Source organism: Chiloscyllium punctatum, chromosome 3 (assembly GCF_047496795.1).
Source record: "Chiloscyllium punctatum isolate Juve2018m chromosome 3, sChiPun1.3, whole genome shotgun sequence".
Taxonomy (NCBI): Eukaryota; Metazoa; Chordata; class Chondrichthyes; order Orectolobiformes; family Hemiscylliidae; genus Chiloscyllium; species Chiloscyllium punctatum.
Window position 1 is genome coordinate 127380231 of NC_092741.1, and position 22557 is coordinate 127402787.

Genomic DNA, 22557 nt, shown 5'->3' on the forward strand with positions numbered 1-22557 from the left:
TCATGATTTGTGAAACCTCTATCAGTTCTCCTGTTAGCATTCTTCTTGTAGCTTTCCTTTGTGACTGTATTTTTAAACTTTCTTCCTGTTGATGCTGCTTCCACATCAGGAGCCATCAGGCCACATGGACCAACATTTTTTTTTACTATTCAGGAAATTACAACTGATTCCTTTGCAAAGAAATGAAGCAAACTCTTTAGAAAAATAATTTTCAACTAATCATTTTCAAATATTCTTGAAATCAATTACATTTCCACAGACATTTTAAAGAAATTACAAATTGTCCTTCCTGAACTGCTTCTGGGTCAAAGCTCATCATAACAGATGGTTTGGCTTAACTAACTTTCATCCAGCTATTTTGATTATTTTTCTCCTTTAAGCAATTCTCTTCAAGCGATGCAATTTATCCATTAAATGTTATTTTTTACATGATTCATGTGCTCTAATTTAAGTCAGTTTATTATTTAAATGCATTTGGTAACTGAAAGCTTTAGACTGAGGAATCATTGAGATTTTGCTTGCGGGAGGATCCTAGCTAACCACTTGCTGCCTGGTTTGCAGTAGAGAGAACTGTAAGTACAGAAATCTTCATCATTGTTAAAGCATAAATTAGACATCCCCTTCCAGTGGTTGCACATGCTCAGCTGTTGCTGTAGGCGTCCTGCTCTTGTACCAGCTATGTTGCAAGCGCATCTCAGGGTGGGCAATGGACTCAAGGTATTATCATTCAAAGACTCAGATAATGTTCTGGGTTGACTCCTGTCATGGCAAATGGTGGAATTTGAATTCAATTACAATCTGGAAATAGAATTTAATGATGCCCATGAAACCATTGTCAATTGTTAGTAAAAACGCATCTGGTTCACCACTGTCCTTCAGGGAAGGAAACTGCTATCCTTATCTGGCCTCGTCTACATGGGACTCCAGACCCACAGCAATGTGATTGACTCCTAACTGCCTTCTGGGCAATTAGAGATAGGCAATAAATACTGATCCAGGCAATGATATCCATATCGTATGAATGAATTAAAAACAAGACAATTCTGCATTGAACTGGTTGGTGAAGTAAGACAATAAACTACTATACCTAATACAGCCACACCAGAACCTTTAGAAAACTAATTTGGAATCTTTCTTTATAAATAAAAATTGAACAATGGAATAGGTCTTAATTATTGTCAAACAAAATTCTCTACCATTGACAAGTAACTTATTCCTTCAGATTTTAGCAGTCAGTGCAGATCAAATATATTTGGTTTCCCTCACTGAACCTCATTTTTCTTTTATTTTTGTACCAAACTTGACATGAAATTAAATATTCTGACACTTCCTATTTCAGACATTTCACTGTTGATGAACAATTGCTCATTCTGATTTACTGAGGGGATACACAGCTGTCCATGCAAATCCCAGATCCCCAGCATATAGTGCTGAAACTTTTGGTTCTCAAATTTACATTAAGTTCTCAACCACAAGCCCATTGAATGTCATTTGTTGCCGTTTGCAAAATCTTGTCCCTTAAGGTTAATGAAGAGGCAGAATCTGCAGTCATGCAAGATGAAACAAGCTCTAAATGACTGTCAGAAGTGAAGGAGCAAGAGTTTTTATGACATTATCATTAATTCAACAAAACATGATTTACGTCTGAGATGAAGTGCACAATATTAAGAGGATGGTAGTCAATGGATTAGTCTTTTGTTAATGTGAATTATATTGAAGTATCCATGCACATATTACCGTGGCATGTTGAACTCCTACATTAACAATAGTGTGATGCCTGTAATGTCATTACACTTACTTAATGAATTGCAATGTGAGATTCTATTCTATGAGTTAAATTTCTCTCTGGTACTGTTCTGAACCAGAGATTGAAGATCATACATTTGAGTGTGCTTACTTAGCTGATCTTAGCAAGAACATAAGAAACATAGGAATAGGCTATTTGACCCTTCAAGCCCTCTCCACTCTTCAATATCATTCTCATATCCCTTAACTGACTCAATTCCTGAATTTCTATTAATTACTGTCTCACATTTACTCAGAAAATTAGACTTCATAACTTTCAATAGAGAATTCTAAAGATTCACAAACTTTCAAGTGAAGTAATTTCTCATCTCAATGGTTACTTATATTGAAGGTCCAACCCTGTGCTCTCAATTCCTCAGTTGTGGAAATAATTTTCTCACTATCTATCCTGATAATTTCCTTATGAATTTTATATATTGCAATCAGATCAATTCTCATTCTACTAAACTAGAGGCATTGTCTTCTAGGTGTCTCCTCATCAGGAAAAAAAACACCACAAACAATTATATTGAAACTTATGTACAGCCTATGGGGTAAGTATGCCTTTAATTAGATAAGGAAACCAAAACTGTACATGGTACTCCAGATATAACATCACCAGTGCCCTGTTTATTTCAACTTTCAGGACTGCACACAACTAAAGTTGGCCTTGGCAAAAAAGAGAGAAAAAACCCATTTTTTTTGTCCTTATGAATATGTTTTAACATCTGTTGGAAAGTGAGATAGGTAAACAAGACAGGTTAGAACAATGACATCAGGATGCAACATTACTTAGAAGGCTACATTGAAAAAAAGATTTGTATTTATTTGACACCCTGCAAATCCTCAGGCCACCCCAAATCAATCTGCAGTCAACAAAGCATTTCTAAAGAATATTTAGCAAATGAAGGAAATGCTTGACTCAATTTGTGCACAGCATGCTCTGATAGACAACAATGTTCTGTTTATACTTGCACAAAAACTTGAACATTTGAGTCTCATTTTGGGCAAGAAAATCGTGGGACCTTACACGTGGAAAATATTTTTAAGAGGCCCACTTTCAACTAAAAGATAGTGGAGGGATGCCATCTCTGAGAGGAATGGAAACTTTATCAGTATTTTCAACATTTACACATATATTTATGAGCAGTCCTAAACCATGGTGAGGAAGTGGTGCTACCGGCTATGGTTTCAATGGTGATTGGCAATCAGGAGAAAGGAAAGGGAAGGGAACGATGTGCCATTGGGTCATGTCGTGTTGTTGGCTTCCAGCTTTTGACCATTGGGTGGAGCCAGTATTCACAAGTACTGTTTTAATGATTCACAAATTATAGTGAATGAAAGATTAGGATATTTTGGTAAAAAGCGAGAGATCAGCTTTCACATGGGATCAATCATTACTTGAGCATATACAATAATAATGGTCATATCTCTTTTAAGTGGCTTGATTGAGAGATGAATTTTGATCAGGAGCAGTTGACCTTGTATTTGTATCGTACGATTTTGTACATCCACTTTAATGGAGGTAGGATTGTTGATTTAACATTTTAGGCACAATGACAGTGCAGCATTCACACATTGTAGCTCTAAAGCATCAGCCTAGATTTGTGTGTGGGACTTGAACATTTAACCTTTTGTCTCAAAGCCAAGAGTGCTACCAATGGAAGCATAACTGATAGTGTGAAATAACAGTTTGGAGACACTAATTGCTAGGCTTAGGCATTAAGAATTATCACTTGGTAAATATATCAAATAGCTAGAATGTTTTCGGAATTATCCTGATATGAGAAATTGCAATGCAATGCTCTGACAGATCTGAATGTCTGCATGTACTACATATTGCACTGCAGTTAAACATAAGTATAGAGCCAAAGAGTTAGACAGCACGGTCCAACTCATCCATGCTGACCAGATATCCTAAACAGATGTAGTCCCATTGCCAGTATTTGGCCCATATCCCTCTAAATTAATCTTATTCATATACCCATCCATATGCCTTTAAAATGTTGTAATTGCAACAGCCTCCACCACCTCATTCCACACATGCACCATCTTCTACATGAGAAAATTGTCTCTCAGGTTCCTTTCAAATCTTTCCCCTCTCACCTGAAATCTATGCCCACTGCTTTTGGACTCCCTTACCCTGGGGAAAAGATCTTGGCTATTCACCCTATCCAGGCCTCTCATGATTTTGAAAACCTCTGTAAGGTCACCCCTCAGGCTCCGATCCTCCAGAGAAAAAAGCCTTCGCTTATCCAGACTCTCCCTATAGCTTAAACCATCCAATCCCAGCAGCATCCTTGTAAATCTTTTCTGAACCCTTAAATTTCCTATAGCAAGGAGACCAGAATTGAACATTGTATTCAAAAAGTGGCCTAACTGATGTCCTACACAGCTGCAACCTGTCATCTCAACTCCTATACTTAATGCATTGACTAATAAATGCAAGCATATCAAATGCCTTCTTCACCACCCAGTCTACCCAGTGCGACACCACTTTCACAGAACTATGTTTGACAATATTCTCCAAGCCCCTACTGTATAAATCCTACTCTGGCTTGCCTTACCAAAATGCACAAAATGTCTTACCTCACACTTAGCTAAATTAAACTCCATCTGCACACATTCTTCACTGTGTGTTATACCACCAATTTTGATGTCATCTGCAAACTTACTGACCATACCTCAAATATTCACATCCAAATCATTTATATAAATGATGAAAAGCAATGGGCCCAGCTCCAATCCTTGTGGCACACCTCTGTCCTATACTTTCAAGCTAATTTTGTATCCAATTGGCTAGCTCCCCCTGGATTTCATGTGATCTCACCTTGCTCATTAGTCTACTGTGTGAAACCTTGTTGAACACCTTGCTGAAGTCCATATAGACCTCATTTACCACTCTGCCTTTACTAATCTTTGTCACCTCTTCAAAAAACTCAATCAAGTGAAACATGATTTCCCATACACAAAACCAAGTTGACTACCCCAATCACTCCTTGCCTTTCCAAATACACATAAATCCTGTCCCTCAGAATCCCCTCCAACAACCTACAGGCATCAGGCTGACTGGTCTATACTCCCTGGCTTTACCTTAGTATCATTCTTAAATAATGGCACCACATTAGCCACCCTCCAGTCTTCTGGCACCTCACCTGCAGCTGTCGATGATACCAATACCTCAGCAAGGGGCCCTAAAATCATCAGGTCCCAGGGATTTATTTACCTTTATGCGTTTTAATATCTCCAGCACCATTTCTTCTGTAATAAGGACACTTTTCAAGACATCACTATTTATTTCCCCAAGTTCCCTAGCTTCAATGTTCTTCACTACAGTAAGTACTGATGTGAAATATCTGTTTAGTATCTCACCCATGTACTGTGGTTGCACATGTAGACAGCCTCGTTGATCTTTAAGGGGTTCCATTCCATCCTGAGTTACTCTTTTGCCCTTAATGTATTTGCAAAATCGCTTTGGTTTCTCCTTAAGTCTACTTGAAGGGCAATGTGAAGGTGGTGATTTTCTAATTTAGCTCTGTTAGCAGAACTGCATAATGATGATGCACACAACTAGAGCTAAGCTGTGGAAAATGCATAACTGGTCTGTCAGGAATTTGTGGGATTGGATCATGGCAATCCTGGGAGCTGACATTCTAGAAACTTCAGAGGAAATTAAGCAATTTGCAAATCATCATGCCGCAGAAGTCAATTATCCATTCAGCAATTAAAAACTAAATGTTTAGCAGAAACATAGAACCTTCACACAAGGTGACGTTATGGCAGTGAGTTGCTTGCAATAAAGATTTGAGGTTGTAGTTAGCATTAGATTGATGAGTTAACACATAGTAATCAAACTGGATTGAGTAGGAATAGCAGCTTGAAGGAGATAAACCTCCGAAATGCACACAAAACTCATAGTATGTGATTAACCCATGCCTCTTACTGTGCTGTCAGCAGCACTATAAATTAGTGCATTATACATGATCGCAATATGCAGCCAGCACACCTATGCTACTTACCTGCTATGTTCATGCACAACAGGTTTGTGTGGCTTAAAGACTGTGTTCACCTTTTAAAAGGGGAGGTATCTTATGACTCTATCAGCGACAGTTGTTAGTTTAACTCTGAATCTGTCCTGTGATACATTATGGAATGGTGGCATACTTAAAAAGCCGCACCAAGATTTTTAGACACAGCACCAGACGACTTGGTGTAAGAGATGGAGAGCAGAAAAGACATTCTGCATTTGAAAGTCAAACAGGAGGCTCTTTGAGAGGCTTTGGAAAAGGGCAACGATGGCAATCAATATCAGGAGTATAGAAAAAGGTTGAAACACAAGAAAATGTTTCATTATCCAGCACAAGCTGTGAAGATAAGTAAGTTCAATCTTCAAAATTGTACATCCTGCCAACTGCACCATTAGCCTCAGTACCCTAACTGTGGATTTATCCACTGCTTAAATAATGATTTTACACTTACCAACAATCCCAGCAATCAATACTCAAGCTTTCAATGAAGTTTGTCTACCTCACTCTCAACACTGTTGCAAGTCTCACATTCCAATCTCACAGCTTACTCGCACAATGAGGACCATTCAATCATAACAAATATATTGCATTGGCATTCTTTGCTCTTTCTGATAGATGAAGGTAGAGTTTTATAGCAGAGAGGAAAGAGCCACAGGAGAATAAATTTGCCAGCATGTCTTAATCCCACACAGAAATTAACCATCATGCTAAGGGGCACTGCTCAGGTCATGGCCGCAGGTGAGGCTGAAGGCACTCAATGGTGGCTTAACTACATGCCAAATCTTCTTTCTTTCATCCAATTTTGCCCTCAATCCAAAATATCTCCTGACTCACAAGTGCAAACTGTGTAAACTCAAATTTCTTACATTTGTCTCTCCACTTGTCACAGTTCATACTAAAGAATTGGAATCTTCCCAATCAGAGGAAGAATACACTGGGGATGACGAGCCATCATCAATTAGATTAGATTAAATTCCCTACAGTGTTGAAATAGGACTTTCAGCCCAACAAGTCCACAGTGACCCATTTCCTTCTGACTAAGGCACTTAACACTATGGGTAATTTAGCATGGCTAATTCACCTGGCCTGCACATCTTTGGATTGTGGGAGGAAACCAGAGCACCCAGAGGAAACCTACGCAGACACCAGGAGAATGTGCAAACTCCACATAGATTTTAGAGGCTGGACTTGAACCTGCGTCCCTGGCGCTGTGAGGCAGCAGTGCTAACCACTAAGCCACCGTGCCGCCCGCTGACCTTACATTCAAAGCCCTTGGCACAGAGATTGACAATATGCGTACTTGAGGACAGTCATTCTCCAACTCACTTCTGCGGATCCCTTGAAGCCTTTCCAGAGGATCCACAAAATAATGTGAAATAAGAGCCAAGGGAGAAAAAGGTGCTGATCAGACGTGCAATGCAGAATGAGCTGTCTGATCGAGGAAAGTGGTGTGCGAGGATAAACAAGCTCTACAGTGAGAATCAGACTTATCTATCTGACTGTTATCTGCATATAAGAACCAGTCTCCTTACCAACCTGATTTGAAAAGTCTTAAATATAATAAGACATTATGACTATTAAGCAATATTACAAATAATGTGTGTATGTTGTTACATGCATCTTGCCTGTTAATGTCACATTCAGCTATTATTGTGATTAATGAGCAAATGCAAATTCCTGGAGGCAATTAGCCCATTACTTAGCTATAGAGAGGGCACTCCTCAGTAATGTGCAGTGTGTTTTGTGCGTCTGCACATGTATTAAGGGTTCACACTAACGCCCCAACAGTGGAGGTTGGACAAGAGTCCTGGATTGGCCTGAACATGTTTAACAGGGAGACTCTCATCATGAGGGTTGAAAACAATTGAAAGCTGTTTTGATAACCAAAATTTGATATGATTTGAAGAAATGTCTGAGACGTAACTGAATGAGACACTGTGTGTTGGATATGTTAATTAAGAGTTAATTTAGTTTGAATTGGTTGTGTAAATATGGGGAGCTCATAATCGGCAAAGTGTTTGTTTAATGAAGTGCATCGACTGAAATAAAATTCTCACAAAAAAGTGTGGGCTTGAATTCCATTTAAATGCCATTGTCTTTTAGAGTGTAACACTGGTTGCAGAAGATGGGTGCATTAAAATGTAAAGATTTTTTTAGATTATATTACAGTGTGGAAACAGGCCCTTCGGCCCAACAAGTCCACACCGACCCGCCACCCACCCATACCCCTACATTTACCCCTTACCTAACACTACAGGCAATTTAGCATGGCCAATTCACCTGACCTGCACATCTTTGGACTGAGGGAGGAAACCGGAGCACCCGGAGGAAACCCACGCAGACACGGGGAGAATGTGCAAACTCCACACAGTCAGTCGCCTGAGGTGGGAAATGAACCAAGGTCTCTGGCGCTGTGAGGCAGCAATGCTAACCACTGCCACCGTGCCGCCACATTTTGGAGGATATGATTCCTCTGCTCCTATTTTCTGAAAATGAGCCTTATGACGAGTCAAAGAATGAAGTAATCATGTATATCTGGGTGACCTCTTCATAAAAGATGAAGCCAAGTTTAGCCATCGGACTTTTGTTACCATACAAAGAGCTTTCCTTCGGTTTTGGAGACTGATGATTTGAACACAGATGAAGGTTTGGACAGACTGTTAATTTGTGTGGATAACATTCATCATGAAAGATGATCTACTGACTACTTATGGTCAAATTTTGACAAATTTAGAAAGACAGGATTAAACTGTGGACGAGTACGTAATAAAATTTACTAGCCGAATGCAAGATTGCCGAAATTTAATTTAGTAGCACTGTGGCTCAGTGGTTTGCATCGCTGCTTCACAGTGCCAGGACTCCAGAATAGCTGGTTTTGTTTTTTTTTTGGGGTGGGGGGGCGCTCTGAGTCTGGATGAGGTGCTCTTCGGAGTGTCAGTGCAGACTTGATAGGCTGAATGGCCTCTTTGTGCACTGTAGGGATTCTCTAAGTTACTAGACTGTATGGAAGTATCAAATATGGATACATTTCTCGTTTTGTTTGGAGTTAAACACGTGGATAAATATACACAGCTGGTAATAAATGTCAAAAAAACTTCCCAGGAGAGCATCACTTCTCAGCAGCATCCGCAGCACATGGGTGGTAATCACTGATATGACCGAAAATGGATGACACAGTGTTACCAAATTGGCAAGACAGTCAAGGTACAGGTCACAGTACAAAAGGAGACCTGTAACTAACTGAATGAAAACAAAAATACTGTTGATAATTTTAACAAGCAGACAGCTTAGGGATTTACAATAAATGAAAGATTCCCCATAAATGGTCAGAGTTTAGTCAAGGGAAATTCAAAGTACTCTATGCCATTAACTGTCCTAAAGGCTTAAAAAAAGTATTCAAAACCATGCATAAATGGAGGAAGAAAAGGGTAATACAGATCAGAAAGAGGTCACAGTATTGGTCACAAGAAATTTCAGGTCCAGTGATGAAAATATTGGTGACAGAGTCTTTCAAATGCACAATAGTGGATGTACGTCTGCTGTGTGTGGAATAAACTGACTAAGATGCTGCCGAGATTCTCTGAGTAAAAAGGATAGGGACAAAGGTAAGGAATTTGAGAGTTCCACCAGGTTTGGATTTAGAAAGGAATACACACTAATACCATTGGCAAGAGTGGTTATTCTTTGTACAATAGCCAGAATAGAGTATCCAGTGAAAAACCTTGGTTTTAAAGTAGGCAATGAAGAAAGTTCTGGCTTTCACCAACAAGCTAGAATTAACTACGGATATTATAGTAAAAAGTGCTTTTGGATAGCACAAACCATAATATGATTTAATTTTACATTCAGTTTAAGGGAGAGAAGTATGAGTACAGGACTACTATTTTGAATTTAAACAAGGAAAATTATGAAGGCATGAAAACAGAGGAAGCAAAAGTGAACTGGTAATTTAATTTGAGATATTCGTGAACTCAGATGCACTGGCAAACATTTAAGGGGATAGCCCAGAAAGTACAGAATAGATACATTCCAACAAACAATAACAATTTTAAGGGACAGACATGGCATCTGTGTTTAACTAAAAATATAAAAGATATTTGGAAGGCCAGAAGATTGGACAGAACATCAAAAACATCAAAGAATTATTGGGTGATTAATAAAGTGGGAAAAATCAGAATATGGGAGAAAGTAGCCAAAGATTTTTTAAAAAAGTTTCTTCAGATATTTAAAAAAGAAAAGGCTGAATAAAGTCGAAACAGCTATAGAAAATAATTCTGGGGAATTCATAACAGAAGAAAAGAAGATGACAGACAAATTGAGCAGATATTTATGTCAGTCTTTACTCGAGAGCACACAAGTAAATAAAAATAAATAAAAGTTAATGGTGTGGGGTAACATATAAGCATGGAGAGAAGATTAGCTGGCCGACAGGCAGCAGAGGAGGAATAAATGGGTCTGCTTTCAGGCTGGCAGAATGTTACAAAGTGGTTTGCTAGATAAGTTGGTGCTGAGGATTCAACACTTCACAATTAAAGAAATTAAATGGATGAAGGGAGAGAAGGTATGGCCACTAAATGTGCTTATGACACAAAGATAGGTAGGAAAGCAAGTTTTGAAGTGGATATAAGGAGCTTACAGAAGGATATAGTTAGGTTATGTGAGAGGGCAAAGATCTGGCAATGTGGGAAAGTGTGAAATTGTCCATTTTGATAGAAAGAACAAAAACGGAGCATACTATCTAAGTTCTGAGAGCTTGAAGAGCTCTGGGATACAGACAAATCTGGGTGACTGAGTGTATAAATCACAGAAGATTAGTACGCAGATATGGCAAGTGATCAGGAAAGCTAATAAATGTTTATGTTTTATTCCAAGTGGAAATAAGTGCAAGAGTAGGGAGGTCATACTTCAGCTATACAGAGCATTGGTGAGAATGTGTCCAGATACTGTGTAAAGTACTGGCTTTGACAGTCATGGAAGGATGTAAATGCATTGGAAGCCGTTCTGAGAAGGTTGGTTAAACTAATACCTGGAATGAATGGATTGCCTTATGAGGAAAGGCCAAATGGTAGAGGTCTATACTCTTTTGGAAATTCAAAGAATTAGACATGACTGAATTGAAACATATACGATCCTGTGGGAACTTGACTGGGTAGAAGCGGAAAGGATATTTCTTTCTGTGAGAGAATCTTGAACTAGGGTTCATTGTTCAAAAATAAGGAGTGGCCAATTTAAGATTGGGATGAGGAAAAGAAATTCTCTCAGAAGGTTGAGAGTATTGGAATTCCTTTCCTCAAAGGAGGATGCAGAATCTTTAAGTATTTTCAAGTTGGAGGTAGGTTCATGTGAACTTGAATTCTGTTGAAATACAGTTATCATTTGGAGTATAGTACAAGTCACAAGAAACTTATCAATGTCTTCCTGTGTTTCGCATTCCTTGATCCAAAGGATGGGACAAAGTGAGGACTGCAGATGCTGGAGATTAGAGTGGAGAGTGTGGTGCTGGAAAAGCACAGCAGATCAGGAGCAGGAGAATCAATATTTTGGGTATAAGCCCTTCATCAGGAATTAGAATTGTGGGCTGGGGGGCTGAAAGATAAATGGGAGGGGGGCTCCCTTCATCCCAGCACCACCCCTTCTCATTTTTCCCTCAGACATCTGGCCAACAAGCCTCTTTCCGGATGAAGGGCTTATGCCAAAAACGTCCATTCTCCTGCTCCTCGGATGTTGCCTGATCTGCTGTGCTTTTCAGCACCACACTCTCAACTTTGATCCAAAGGATGTCTCCTTATAGACTTGTTCAAGAAAGTTACTCCATTTGGGGAGAAGGGACAAGATAGAAGGCAGGCAGTAGGCGGATGAAAAAAAAATCAATCACTGAGTAGCTATATGAGGTTCAGCATGAATGGTTTCAGCTAACTTGAGGAGTTTCATCAGTTGGTTGTTGGGTTGGGGGTAATATTTGAGATGACAGGATGCCAAGGAAGTGAATGTGTACGCTACTGCATTCAATTAAATGTCAGCAAGATGGTCAGATATGTGAGATTATGACTGAATGCTGGCAGTCATCTGCAACTCAAAATTTACAGCAGAAGCTTGAAATTAATGTTGGATATTTCACCATCTTGTCAGTCTGCATGCAGGCCATGATAATCAGGCTTGCAAGTTGTATTTCCAATAGTCTTGAGAACATTCCGAAAGAGGGGTGTGCCTTTATTTTGGACTTCAGGTGACAGATTTAATCTTGATGAAGTTTAATGGGAAGTAAGAAAGAAGTGGTTCAATAAATTGCCAAAAGAGTGATTAGAATATGATTCAGTATGCTGTAATTTTGCATTATACAATAAGGTGCTGTGGACAAGGGGGATTTTACATTATTGATTCTTGTTAAAATAAAATTAAATCAGACTTCAACTAAACACGAAAAACTAAAAAAAAGACATGGCTTCTGTAAGCTGTAGGTAGATGACAGAAAGATGTGTTGAAGCGTGGTAAGAATTGTCAAGTACCAGCAGACAATTGAGATGGAAGAATTCAAACTTCAGAGAAACAGCAGGCAAGTGGAAGAACTTCAAAGGAACACAAAAGTGTTCACATCTTTACTTTGTCAACCTTTAATTCCTCAAAATTAGTAGACCACCATTTTGAGTTTTGAACTGTATATTTTTAAAAAAACCTAGTTAAGAACAGTCAGTGTGTGGGCCTCCAAGAAGGAGGCTTTGATAATCACCTTTACAGAGGAAACTTGATCAAAGGGAACAAAAACAGAGTTAACAGAAACCCAACAGTGTTCAGTTTAAGGAAAGTTAGGCAGTATGAAAGTGCAGAACTAGTTTAGAACAAGGAATCTTTCTTCTCTCCCAAAATCTGTTGTCTTGCTGGTCCATCTGCACAAGAAAACATCAACTATTCAACTGCAGAAATCATCACAGCAACAAGGAATTCAAGCAAAGGGCCCCAATAATACATTAGAAAGGTATTAAGACTTCCTTTTCACAAGTATTCTTTTGTGTTCTCTGCACTTACTTCCATCTTAGTTAATAATCTTATCTCATCATTTGTAAAGGATCATGAGCAATAGCTTTGAATAAGCTAGCAGTGAATCTGTTTAAGCAAAGGTTTGGTTGCTCGTCCACATTAACATGAATTATTTCAAGCCAATTTAGCTGTATTTATTCTGTTCACTGGCCATATGGTGAATTCACCAGGTCTTCATGACAGGAATATGATTTGGTGCACGGTGATTTTAGACTGTGGCAATAAACGGTTTTATACATTCATGTAAAATACAACAAATTAAATTTGTTTCAAACAAGTGGAAATCTATGTTTAGGATAATACATGTGTTCAGCTTGAGTTAAATGCATAACAAAATGACCTATTTGGAATCAACTGTGGGAATTCACTACACATATGAAATTGCCTAATACTGATTAAAATTGAATAATTGGTTCACTTAGGTGGTTTGCTTGTTTGAACAACAAACTGTTGGCTTAAATATTAACATAATTATCATAGTCCACCATACCTGTTGCTAAAATCACAATTGACAATTGATTTTTGTACAAGGTTTCACTGCATTTTCTGATTTCCAATTATTGAGCAGAAGTTATTGATGTTTTCCAATGCACCTTTTCATATCACATTCTCCCCTTTGTTATTTTTAGTGAACATGTTAAAACAATTAATTAAACACTTAATAAATAGCAGAGAATGATATAGTATGTGTAGCATAAACTTCTAAACAATAATACTTTTGATGGTAATTTTTTCTCTCATCCTTATATAATGAATCAGTAAACTTGAAAATAATCTAATTAAAATGTTTACTTAGAATTCCTATCATGCAACATTGAAAAAAATCATTTTGATCAACGTTAATTCTAAATTAAATATCCAAAACTTGCAATGTCACAAAACTGACTATTTGTATTCTAAATGTTACTTATTTATAAAACACACAAACTTTTGTGACAATTGCCAACAGAATTCTCAGCAGCAACATTAATTTTAAGAATAGAGATTTCAATGATTCATGAAGTTAAATATATTACAATTAGGATGCTTTTAAGAATTATAAATTCTAAAACACAACTGATTGTGTTGTTAAAGGAAATACTTCAACAGGCAAAATGAGTCTCATAATCTTAAAGCCTCAGTTCTGTTATTTCAATGTGTAATGTGCTTACTGCATGGTTGTCAAACAGTATGTGTTAGCTCCCTGCAGCTCAACAGTCTTAATTACATTCTGTTTCCAACAGCATCACAAACAGGAATCATCATAAAATGTGAAGGTTCCCATGTCAATAGTCACTATGGCCAACTGTTGGTAATTGCCTGAACAGCTGTCCGATGACTTGGAAACATTGCTGCCAGTTGTTGAGAACAGTGAGGAACAAAAGCACCTTGCTGGGTGATCACTGAGGTGGCTTCAGAATAAAGACAAGCTCCTGAATCACTGGCAGTGTGCTTTGTATGTGTTTTCCTGGTAATTACATCAGTCAACAAGGCAACATGCTGACCAATAATCCCCCTGTTGTTTCTTTTAAATTGCTGAGCAAGTGTGATTCCAGATCCCCATCAACACTCATTAAGTTAAATTATTATCTGCATCATTCAGCTGAATCTCCAAGTGGATATTATTAATTCTGTTGTTTTTAAGCATTATAATTCCATTATTATTTTGTTTGGTCCATTGTGCTGAAAGCCTGCACAGTATTTAGTTTTGTAAAAGCAATCATACCAACAAAAGTGCTCAAGTACTGGAGAAGTGCAGCAAGTCTGACAGTTTCTGTGGAGACAGAAACAGAGTTAATATTTCGAGTTCAATATGACTCCTTTTCAGATGTTGCCAGACCTGTTCAGTTTCTCCAGCATTTTCTGTTTTTATTTCAGATCTCCAGCATCCACAGAACTTTTATTTTGTACATGCATTCTCATTTTGGATAAATGCTCTTACAATTTGTCTGCAGTAACTGAACTTTAGGATTTTTAACAAAACTCTTGAACTGGACTCTTTTGTTTCTAATGGTGTTGAATTATGCTGAGGTGTGTTTCTGAGGATTCTATTCAGTGGCTGGCAGATTCAGCAAATGTGACTCTTTATGTGAGTCACTCTGACCCAACACATGTGCAGCTACAAATTCTCCAAGAAAAGTCCCTAGATATTTATCTGGTGCTGGACACCTAACAATTGTCATCCATTCTGGTAAGGGTTACAAAGAAACAATTAACTAGCCCACTATTAGCTTGGCTTTTTGATGTCCATTGGCAAAATAAAGTTGAAATCTATATGCTATATGGCACAGTTCCTTATCAGAGTGTTTTGTTTCTTGAACCAATCAAGCCTTCAATAGCAATTTGTATGAACTCTCATGGTCACCATTAAAAGTGATGCAAGTTCTATTTCCCATTATCTGTGAGAATGTATTTTCTCAGAAAATATCTGCATATCTATTCACAACTCTCAATCACTTTTCATTGCTTTGTTTCATGCCTAAGAGCTGCTGGCAAGAATAGGTGGATCAAATTTTTCCAATGTTGCGGTTTAGGCCTGGTCATCTGATAACTCAAATTGAGAATTTAAGTTGTCCCCATTCACAATTTCAGTCAGTCAAACTACAAACACAGCAGGAGCTGGAATTCTATATTTTTTTTAAATAAAGCTTAATTCTGTTCTAAGGAAGAGTCCTGAAATATTAAATTGGATTTCTTTCTACTGGTGTTACTAGACCTGTTGAGCTTTTCTAGCAATTTCCACTTTAGTTTCTGATTTCCAGTATCTGCAGTTCTTTAGATTTTTAAATGCTTAATTCCAGGTTGATTATACCTAGAAGCCATAAAGCTGAAGAACTCAATCACAGCATAAAATATGCAGGAATAATCTCTTGTCACATTTAGGATAAAATATACTATTCAATTGTCCCATTAAAATGCTACATTAGCACAGTTAGTTCTCATTTCAATTCCACACTTTCAAAGTTGTAACGTATTTAAGTAAATCCATAGTTTAGCATAGTTTCTATGAAGGGAATATTTTCACTATATCGTACCCCTACATTGTGTTGCCTATCCCACTAAAACTATCTACTCTAATCCGTTTATTTTCCATGTAGAGATACAGAAATTAGGAACAGCACTATGTAATTCAGCATGGTATAGTTGCTCAGCCATTCAATATGATCATGGCCGATAATTTTTCTCTGCATGTTCCTAATTTCTCGCTATATACTCTGATGCTGTTTAAACTGAAATAAAAAATACTTTATTGAATATATTTAATGACTTGGCCTCCAAGTCTTGAATAATTTCCCATCTTTTGAGTTAATGTATTATAGGCAAGTATTTATACTTTAACTTGTTCAAGAAGAGACAGAGTTGCAGGTGTTTGATTTCGTTCTTCATAAATCCAAAAAATATTGTTGTCTAACAAAATGTTTCAGCTGTTTCCTGAAGCTAAAAAGTACTGTTCATTCATAATTCAACCTGAAGGCAGCTGGTATTTCTCATCTATCACCTTTGATAGCCATGCTATTTATATATAAAATCAGCATTTTGTGCTATCATTTAAAATAAAATCATGGTGATAAGTCAGGGCATACAGGCAGAATAAAACTGCTGCTTCATAGGGTCAAAATTTATTACATCTCATGTGTATGAGACTACTTGTTCTTGGCTATCTTACTAAGGGAAATGTAAAAGAAAACAGATTTGACATAAAAATGCTTTTGGTGTGTGGGGGCTTATACTTACCCTGATGTATTCACATAATCAGGTCTTTGATCAATTTATCCTGTTTACCAGAATTATTTCAGCATGATATCTGGGCATTTGAAGATTATTACGTTTTTCTCAATGTACGTGATTTATAACAATTGCTTTGCATTTCACTGGCTTGAAGGGCATTGAATCAGCTCTTGAAATGCATTGCTTTTCCAAAGTTGTTTTTGACTGATATCACAATCCTCTGTATATTTGCTATAAATGATATCTCTCTGTCACCTCACAGTCATTGATCTCCTATTAGATCTTGCATCCCATTTCCTCACCTCCCTACGGTATCGTCCTCGTCCTCTCCCTTGAATCCGGCTGTCCCTCTCTTCTCTTTCTAACTGGGAGAAAACATCAACCCTCTTCCACTTGTTTCTTCATTGGAATTGTGCATTAAACAATAGGAGTGATATGAGGGTCCACAAAGGGGGGCAGAGAAGATTTACAAGAATGCTTTGAAGGAAGCTGCATGGTCCAGTTAGAGAACTTGGGATTGTTGTTCTTGCAGAAAGATGAAACGAGATTTGACAGATTTAGACAGGTTTAGATAAGTAAGGAAGTGCATAATCTATATCTTTTTACTTTTCTGTCATTTGATTGTGGATTGAAATGAGGGGAGTATTGTTTCAAAACCAAGGATTGTGTGAGGAATTACTATCATTTTAAAAATTAAGTTAATGAAACACATTCTAAATCATGATTACATTGCTGCTTTGCTCAAGTGGTGGGAGAGGCTGTTTGTACACATGCCAGTATCAGGGGCTGTGTACTAAGAGAGAGTCGGCTGACAGGTTGCTGATTCCTTGGTGGATTGATGACCAACCTGACAATAATGATCTGATTGGCTCCGGGGTAGCTGCACAGTTTGTGGATGTGAATAATATTACCAGAAGCCTTCAAACTGCTGCCAGGTCAAATGGTTCAACTTTTTATCCCATAATGTATCAAAATTCTACAAAAACCAACCTATTTTCCCTCACCAATTGCTGCAATATGTGGTCTTTAATTAATAACTAAGAAACTTAGCAGTTAGTGTACCAATCATCTGTGCCTCTTGCAAAGAAACAAAAAGATCTTGGAGAGGAGAGATTGAAAAAGCAGGAAATTCCGGTAAGTGAAAGGATAACCTCCTTGTGGACAGGACCATTGAACTACTTCCCCATTTTTTTCCCATCCATCCATAACATGACTTTTTAAAATCTATGTGCATGTGTATGAGAGAAACAGAATGAAAGAAGGTGAGTGGGGAGTTAGGAGGTGGGGTTTCGAATTTAATAATAGAGTTGTATGCCAATACTTCATAGTTGTTTACCTGTGCTTAGAATCTTTTTTTTTGTAATAGACTATAGTCCAGAAATCATGTTCATATTCTCTATTAGTTTGGGTGTCTTTAAAAGGTAAATTGGGGACTTTGCACACTTTGATTTTTTTTTAATATAATGTTTATGAGACTCTGGGAAGAGTGGGGCTTGATTTCCACTGTGTTACCCCAATGAGGTGTGACACAAGAAAAACAACTGTACTCATTTAACTATGGTGCAAGGACACAGCATTAAGGTTTTGACAAAAGTTGTCGGGGAAATGTGACTTTATAATCATTCATGTTCGCAAAGAAGGAACCGTTAATGTTCGCAGTTTCAACTGAATTGAAAAGCAGACAGGAGGCAAAATGTCACTTCTATGCTGCTTGCATTACAGTGCAACCTCGGTTATCCAAACACCAATTATCCGAACAAGATCTCAAGGTCCCGATGCTGAGGTAAACCGTGTTAGTTGAACATTCGGTCATCCAAACATTTGATTATCTGAGCAAAATACTCCCTGCCCATGTCATTCGGATAATTGAGGTTGCCCTGTATTAAGCAACACATTATACCTGAGCAATGAGGGAGAGAACCACTCCAGTGACCATCCTCTTGACAAACACGAGTATGATTTCCAATCAGAGTTCGAGCTCCAACGCAAGAGTAGCGAACTACAGAACCAAAGGTAAACTTGTTTCCAAATAGCTCACCATTTGCAGGAATGTCTGGATGACCACATGAAATAGCTGGAAAACAAAATGATCTTTATCAGAGGTAGAGTCACAAGAGTTGCTTTAAACAAGTTAAAGAATGCTACATTAACTATTTTAAAACTTAAAATAGTTGTCAAAATCTTGTAGGTATTCTCACCAAAAGGAGGGCAAGACATCTACAATGTTGGGTGATATTAATAACATTTTCAGACAATGTATATCTTCAATATTAGTATAGTCAGAGGCTGGGCTATTTAAAATGGAGACAGTGCAATTAAATAGTGAACTACTAACCAATATTAACACTTCACTCCATGATTATGATGGTTAATTGATTTTAATTATAAAATGTCTCAGAAATGGACCGATATTCATACTCAGAGGGTGAAAATCAAAATATGGCAAATGCTGGTATTCGAAGAGAAAATTAATGATAATTCAAAATGTCCATCAAGGATATGGATTGTGGGGAAATAAATAGTCCTCTTGAAAAATGTCCATTTTACAGAGGTAGTGGTGTTGGATGTCTTAAATGAATAAAGATGGATAAATCCCCAGGATCTGACCAGGAGTAGCCCAGAACTCTGGGGGAAGTGATTGCTGTGCCCCTTGCTGAGATACTTGTATCATCGATAACCATTGGTATGGTGCCAGAAGACTGGAAGTTGACTTACGTGGTGCCACTATTTAAGAAAGGTGGTAAGGAAAAGCCAGGTATCTATAGACCAGTGAATCTGATATCGGTGGTGGGCAAGTTGTTGGAGGGAATTCTGAGGGACAGGATTTACATGTATTTGGAAAGGCAAGGACTGATTAGGGATAATCAACATGATTGACGAGGGAAGAGTGGTAGATGTGATCTGTATGGACTTCAGTAAGGTGTTTGACAAAATTCCTCATGGTAGACTGATTAGCAAGGTTAGGTCACATGCAATAAGGGAGAAGTAGTCATTTGGGTACAAAACTGGCTCACAGGTGGTGGTGAAGGCTTGTTTTTCAGACTGGAGGCCTGCGACCAGTGGTGTGCCACAAGGATTGGTGCTGGGTCCTCTGCTTTTCGTCATTCATATAAATAATTTGGATGTGAACATAGGAGGTTTGGTGATAAATTTGCAAATGACACTAAAATTGGAGATATAGTGAACAGCAAAGAAGGTTACTTCAGAGTACAACGGGATCTTGATCAGATGGCCCAATGGGATGAGGTGTGGCAGATGATGTTTAATTTAGATAAATGTGATGTACTGCATTTTGGAAAGGCAAATAAGGGCAGGATTTATACACTTAATTCTAAGGTCCTGGGGAGTGTTGCTGAACAAAGAGACCTTGATGTGCAGATTCACAGCTCCTTGAAAATGGAGTCACAGATAGATAGGATAGTGAAGAAGGCATTTGGTTTACTTGCCTTTATTGGTGAGAGCATTTAGTATATGAGCTGGACGGTCATATCGTGGCTGTACAGGGCATTGGTTAGGCCACTTTTGCCGTATTGCAAGCAATTCTGGTCTCCCTGCTTTAGGAAGGATGTACGAGGATATTGTCAGGGTCGGAGGATTTGAGCTATAGGGAGAAACTGAATAGGCTGGGGTTGTTTTCCCCAGAATGCTGGAGGCTGAGGGGTGTTTATAAAATCCTGAAGGACATGGATAGGGTAAATAGACAAGCTCTTTTCCCCATGATGGGGGAATCCAAAACAAGAGGGCATAGGTTAAAGGTGAGAAATATAAAAGGAGCCTAAGGGCAACTTTTTCATGCAGAGGGTGTGCGTGTATGGAATGAGCTTCCAGAGGAAGTGGTGGAGGCTGATACGATTACAACATTTAAAAGACAACTGGATGAGTATATGAACAGGAAGATTTTAAAGGGATAAGGGCTAAATGCTGGCAAATATTACTAGATTGTTATAGGTTATCTGGTTGGCATGGACGAGTTGGACCGAAGCATCAGTTTCCATGCTGTACATCCCTATGACTCTAACCGTATTTCAGGCAAATAGCTTTTCAGCAGAGAAAAGAAAAATGGATTTGTAATAGCAAAGGCTAGGAAACAAAACTCTCACTTTCTCTTCCCCTTATCACCTATTTCTCAATGTTGAAAGCCAGCACTGATAATAAAGCAAGTTGAGAAATTTCAATTTATCGCGAACACAAGCATTGCATAAATTCTGCTGTTGCTGCAGCTAATGATACAATTCATCAAGTAAACAGCTGTGGTCTTGTGTTAAACTTCAACAACTCAATGATCCCAAGAACTTTTTAAACTACACATTCATTGTCTTCCTATAATACTCTCCATATTTTAAACTTTGCCGATAATTATGTGTGTTTGTTATAATCTTTTATTATGAATCCTGGAGTTGCAAAGTAATAAAACTCCTCTTTCTTTCATTAGGAGATAAGTCTTGCAATTGGCTCCTTTGAATTTTGACAATTAATGTATTTTAATTGACGTGATTTAGCTATGCACTGAAATGAAACAAAAAAACTTTTGTTACAACCTACCTAGGGGGTTGAAAAGAGAGGTGTTGAGTCACACCTTTCACCTAATTACAACAATATTACTTTGCCACCACCTTTTTATTCTCAATCTTTTTTCTAATTCTTTTCACAGTAAATCTGCTTTCAATTTGTAGAATTTTAATACAATTTGTAATCTTTTCAAAGTTAGTATTCTTGCTTTCATCAATACTATTTAAAATTTTATTGCTGTAAACTTTGCTACACATAGTACAGATGCAATATTGTAGTAATTTTTTTTTTGTCTGCCAGTGTTGTTGCAGTACAGTAGTAAAATCTTCCAAACAAGTTTTTAAACTGCATAAGACAAGAAGATCATGCCGCATTGGTGCACTCCATTCAAATTGGTCTACCATTCGATGAGGTCATAGACTGGGTAAAACAGGAGTGTGGTATACAGCACGAGTTCTGCCTTGTTGCTTCTTTTTTAAAGAGAAACTGTATATCGGGTGAAACATTTCACAATGAAGGCACTGTATACAAAGAACATGTAAGTAATGGAACGGCTCATTGGACAAGTCTGTTCCATCCTCTCTGCTGCAGTGTATATTAGAATAAGTTAACTGTTGTCATCACAAAACACAATAAAGGAACTAATGAGTTCAGTTAATTTCTCTGTGTTCAAGCGGACATGGGATAACCACAAAGTCCATATTACAAATTCTGCCTATCCCTCATCGGTCTGTGATAGTTTTGATGGATCCTCCTGAACTGCTGCTGTTGTGCCAGAATTGTGTTACTTCAGGAATTTGAAGTCTTTCAATCAATAAGGGAGCACTGGTACATGTCTGAGTCTGGACAATGTGGGACTTGAAGAGGAACTCATTATTATAATAATGTTGACACTGTTGTATATTTTGTGGTAGAGGTCATATGACAAAATATTAAGCACTGCATGCTCTTTCATTAGTTCACTAGCAGGATTACAATGGATAGGAGCAAGGTGGGAGTCCACTTTTAAAATGAAAACAAGCAAAAATGGGCAGGACTCCAATCTTCAATTATAATTTTATTGGAAACTGCAGCTAACACCCAGAATATGCCAGTTAAAAGAAGTATAGATACCTATACTTATCTATTGGGCAATAGATAAGAAGCACAAGTAACCACTCATTCACTTGCCAGACAAGTGAACAATCATCAAACAATCTGTTCTTAACAAAAGCCACATGAGACTTGAGGAGTTTTACACCTTTTGATTTATTCTGGTTGCAGCCAAACTCTAACAGCTGCAGAATAACCTTCACAGATGTTTAGAGGCAGCTAGTCAGGTTTTGAAATGATTACCCTATTGACTTTTGCTGATACTCATCACAGAGGTTTTGAGGTTGGTAAGCAGTGTCCTACTTATAGATGCCCAGGTCTCTCCTCCAGAGACTGGAGAGTAATGTGAAAGTGAAAAGTAATACAGTGGTTTTTCTTAGTAAAAGCTGCTTCAGAGCAG

At 37.9% G+C, this 22557-nt stretch overlaps 1 protein-coding gene across 3 annotated transcripts in view; it reads right to left on the minus strand.

The window, feature by feature from the left end:
- LOC140464913 (CUB and sushi domain-containing protein 1-like) overlaps nt 1–22557 on the minus strand; it is a 2358623-nt gene that overhangs the window by 81759 nt on the left and 2254307 nt on the right. For all 3 annotated transcript variants that reach the window (XM_072560545.1, XM_072560536.1, XM_072560527.1), the window contains one exon: nt 18457–18630. In XM_072560545.1, the coding sequence (XP_072416646.1) occupies nt 18457–18630 (174 nt within the window). The remainder of the gene's footprint in view (nt 1–18456; nt 18631–22557) is intronic.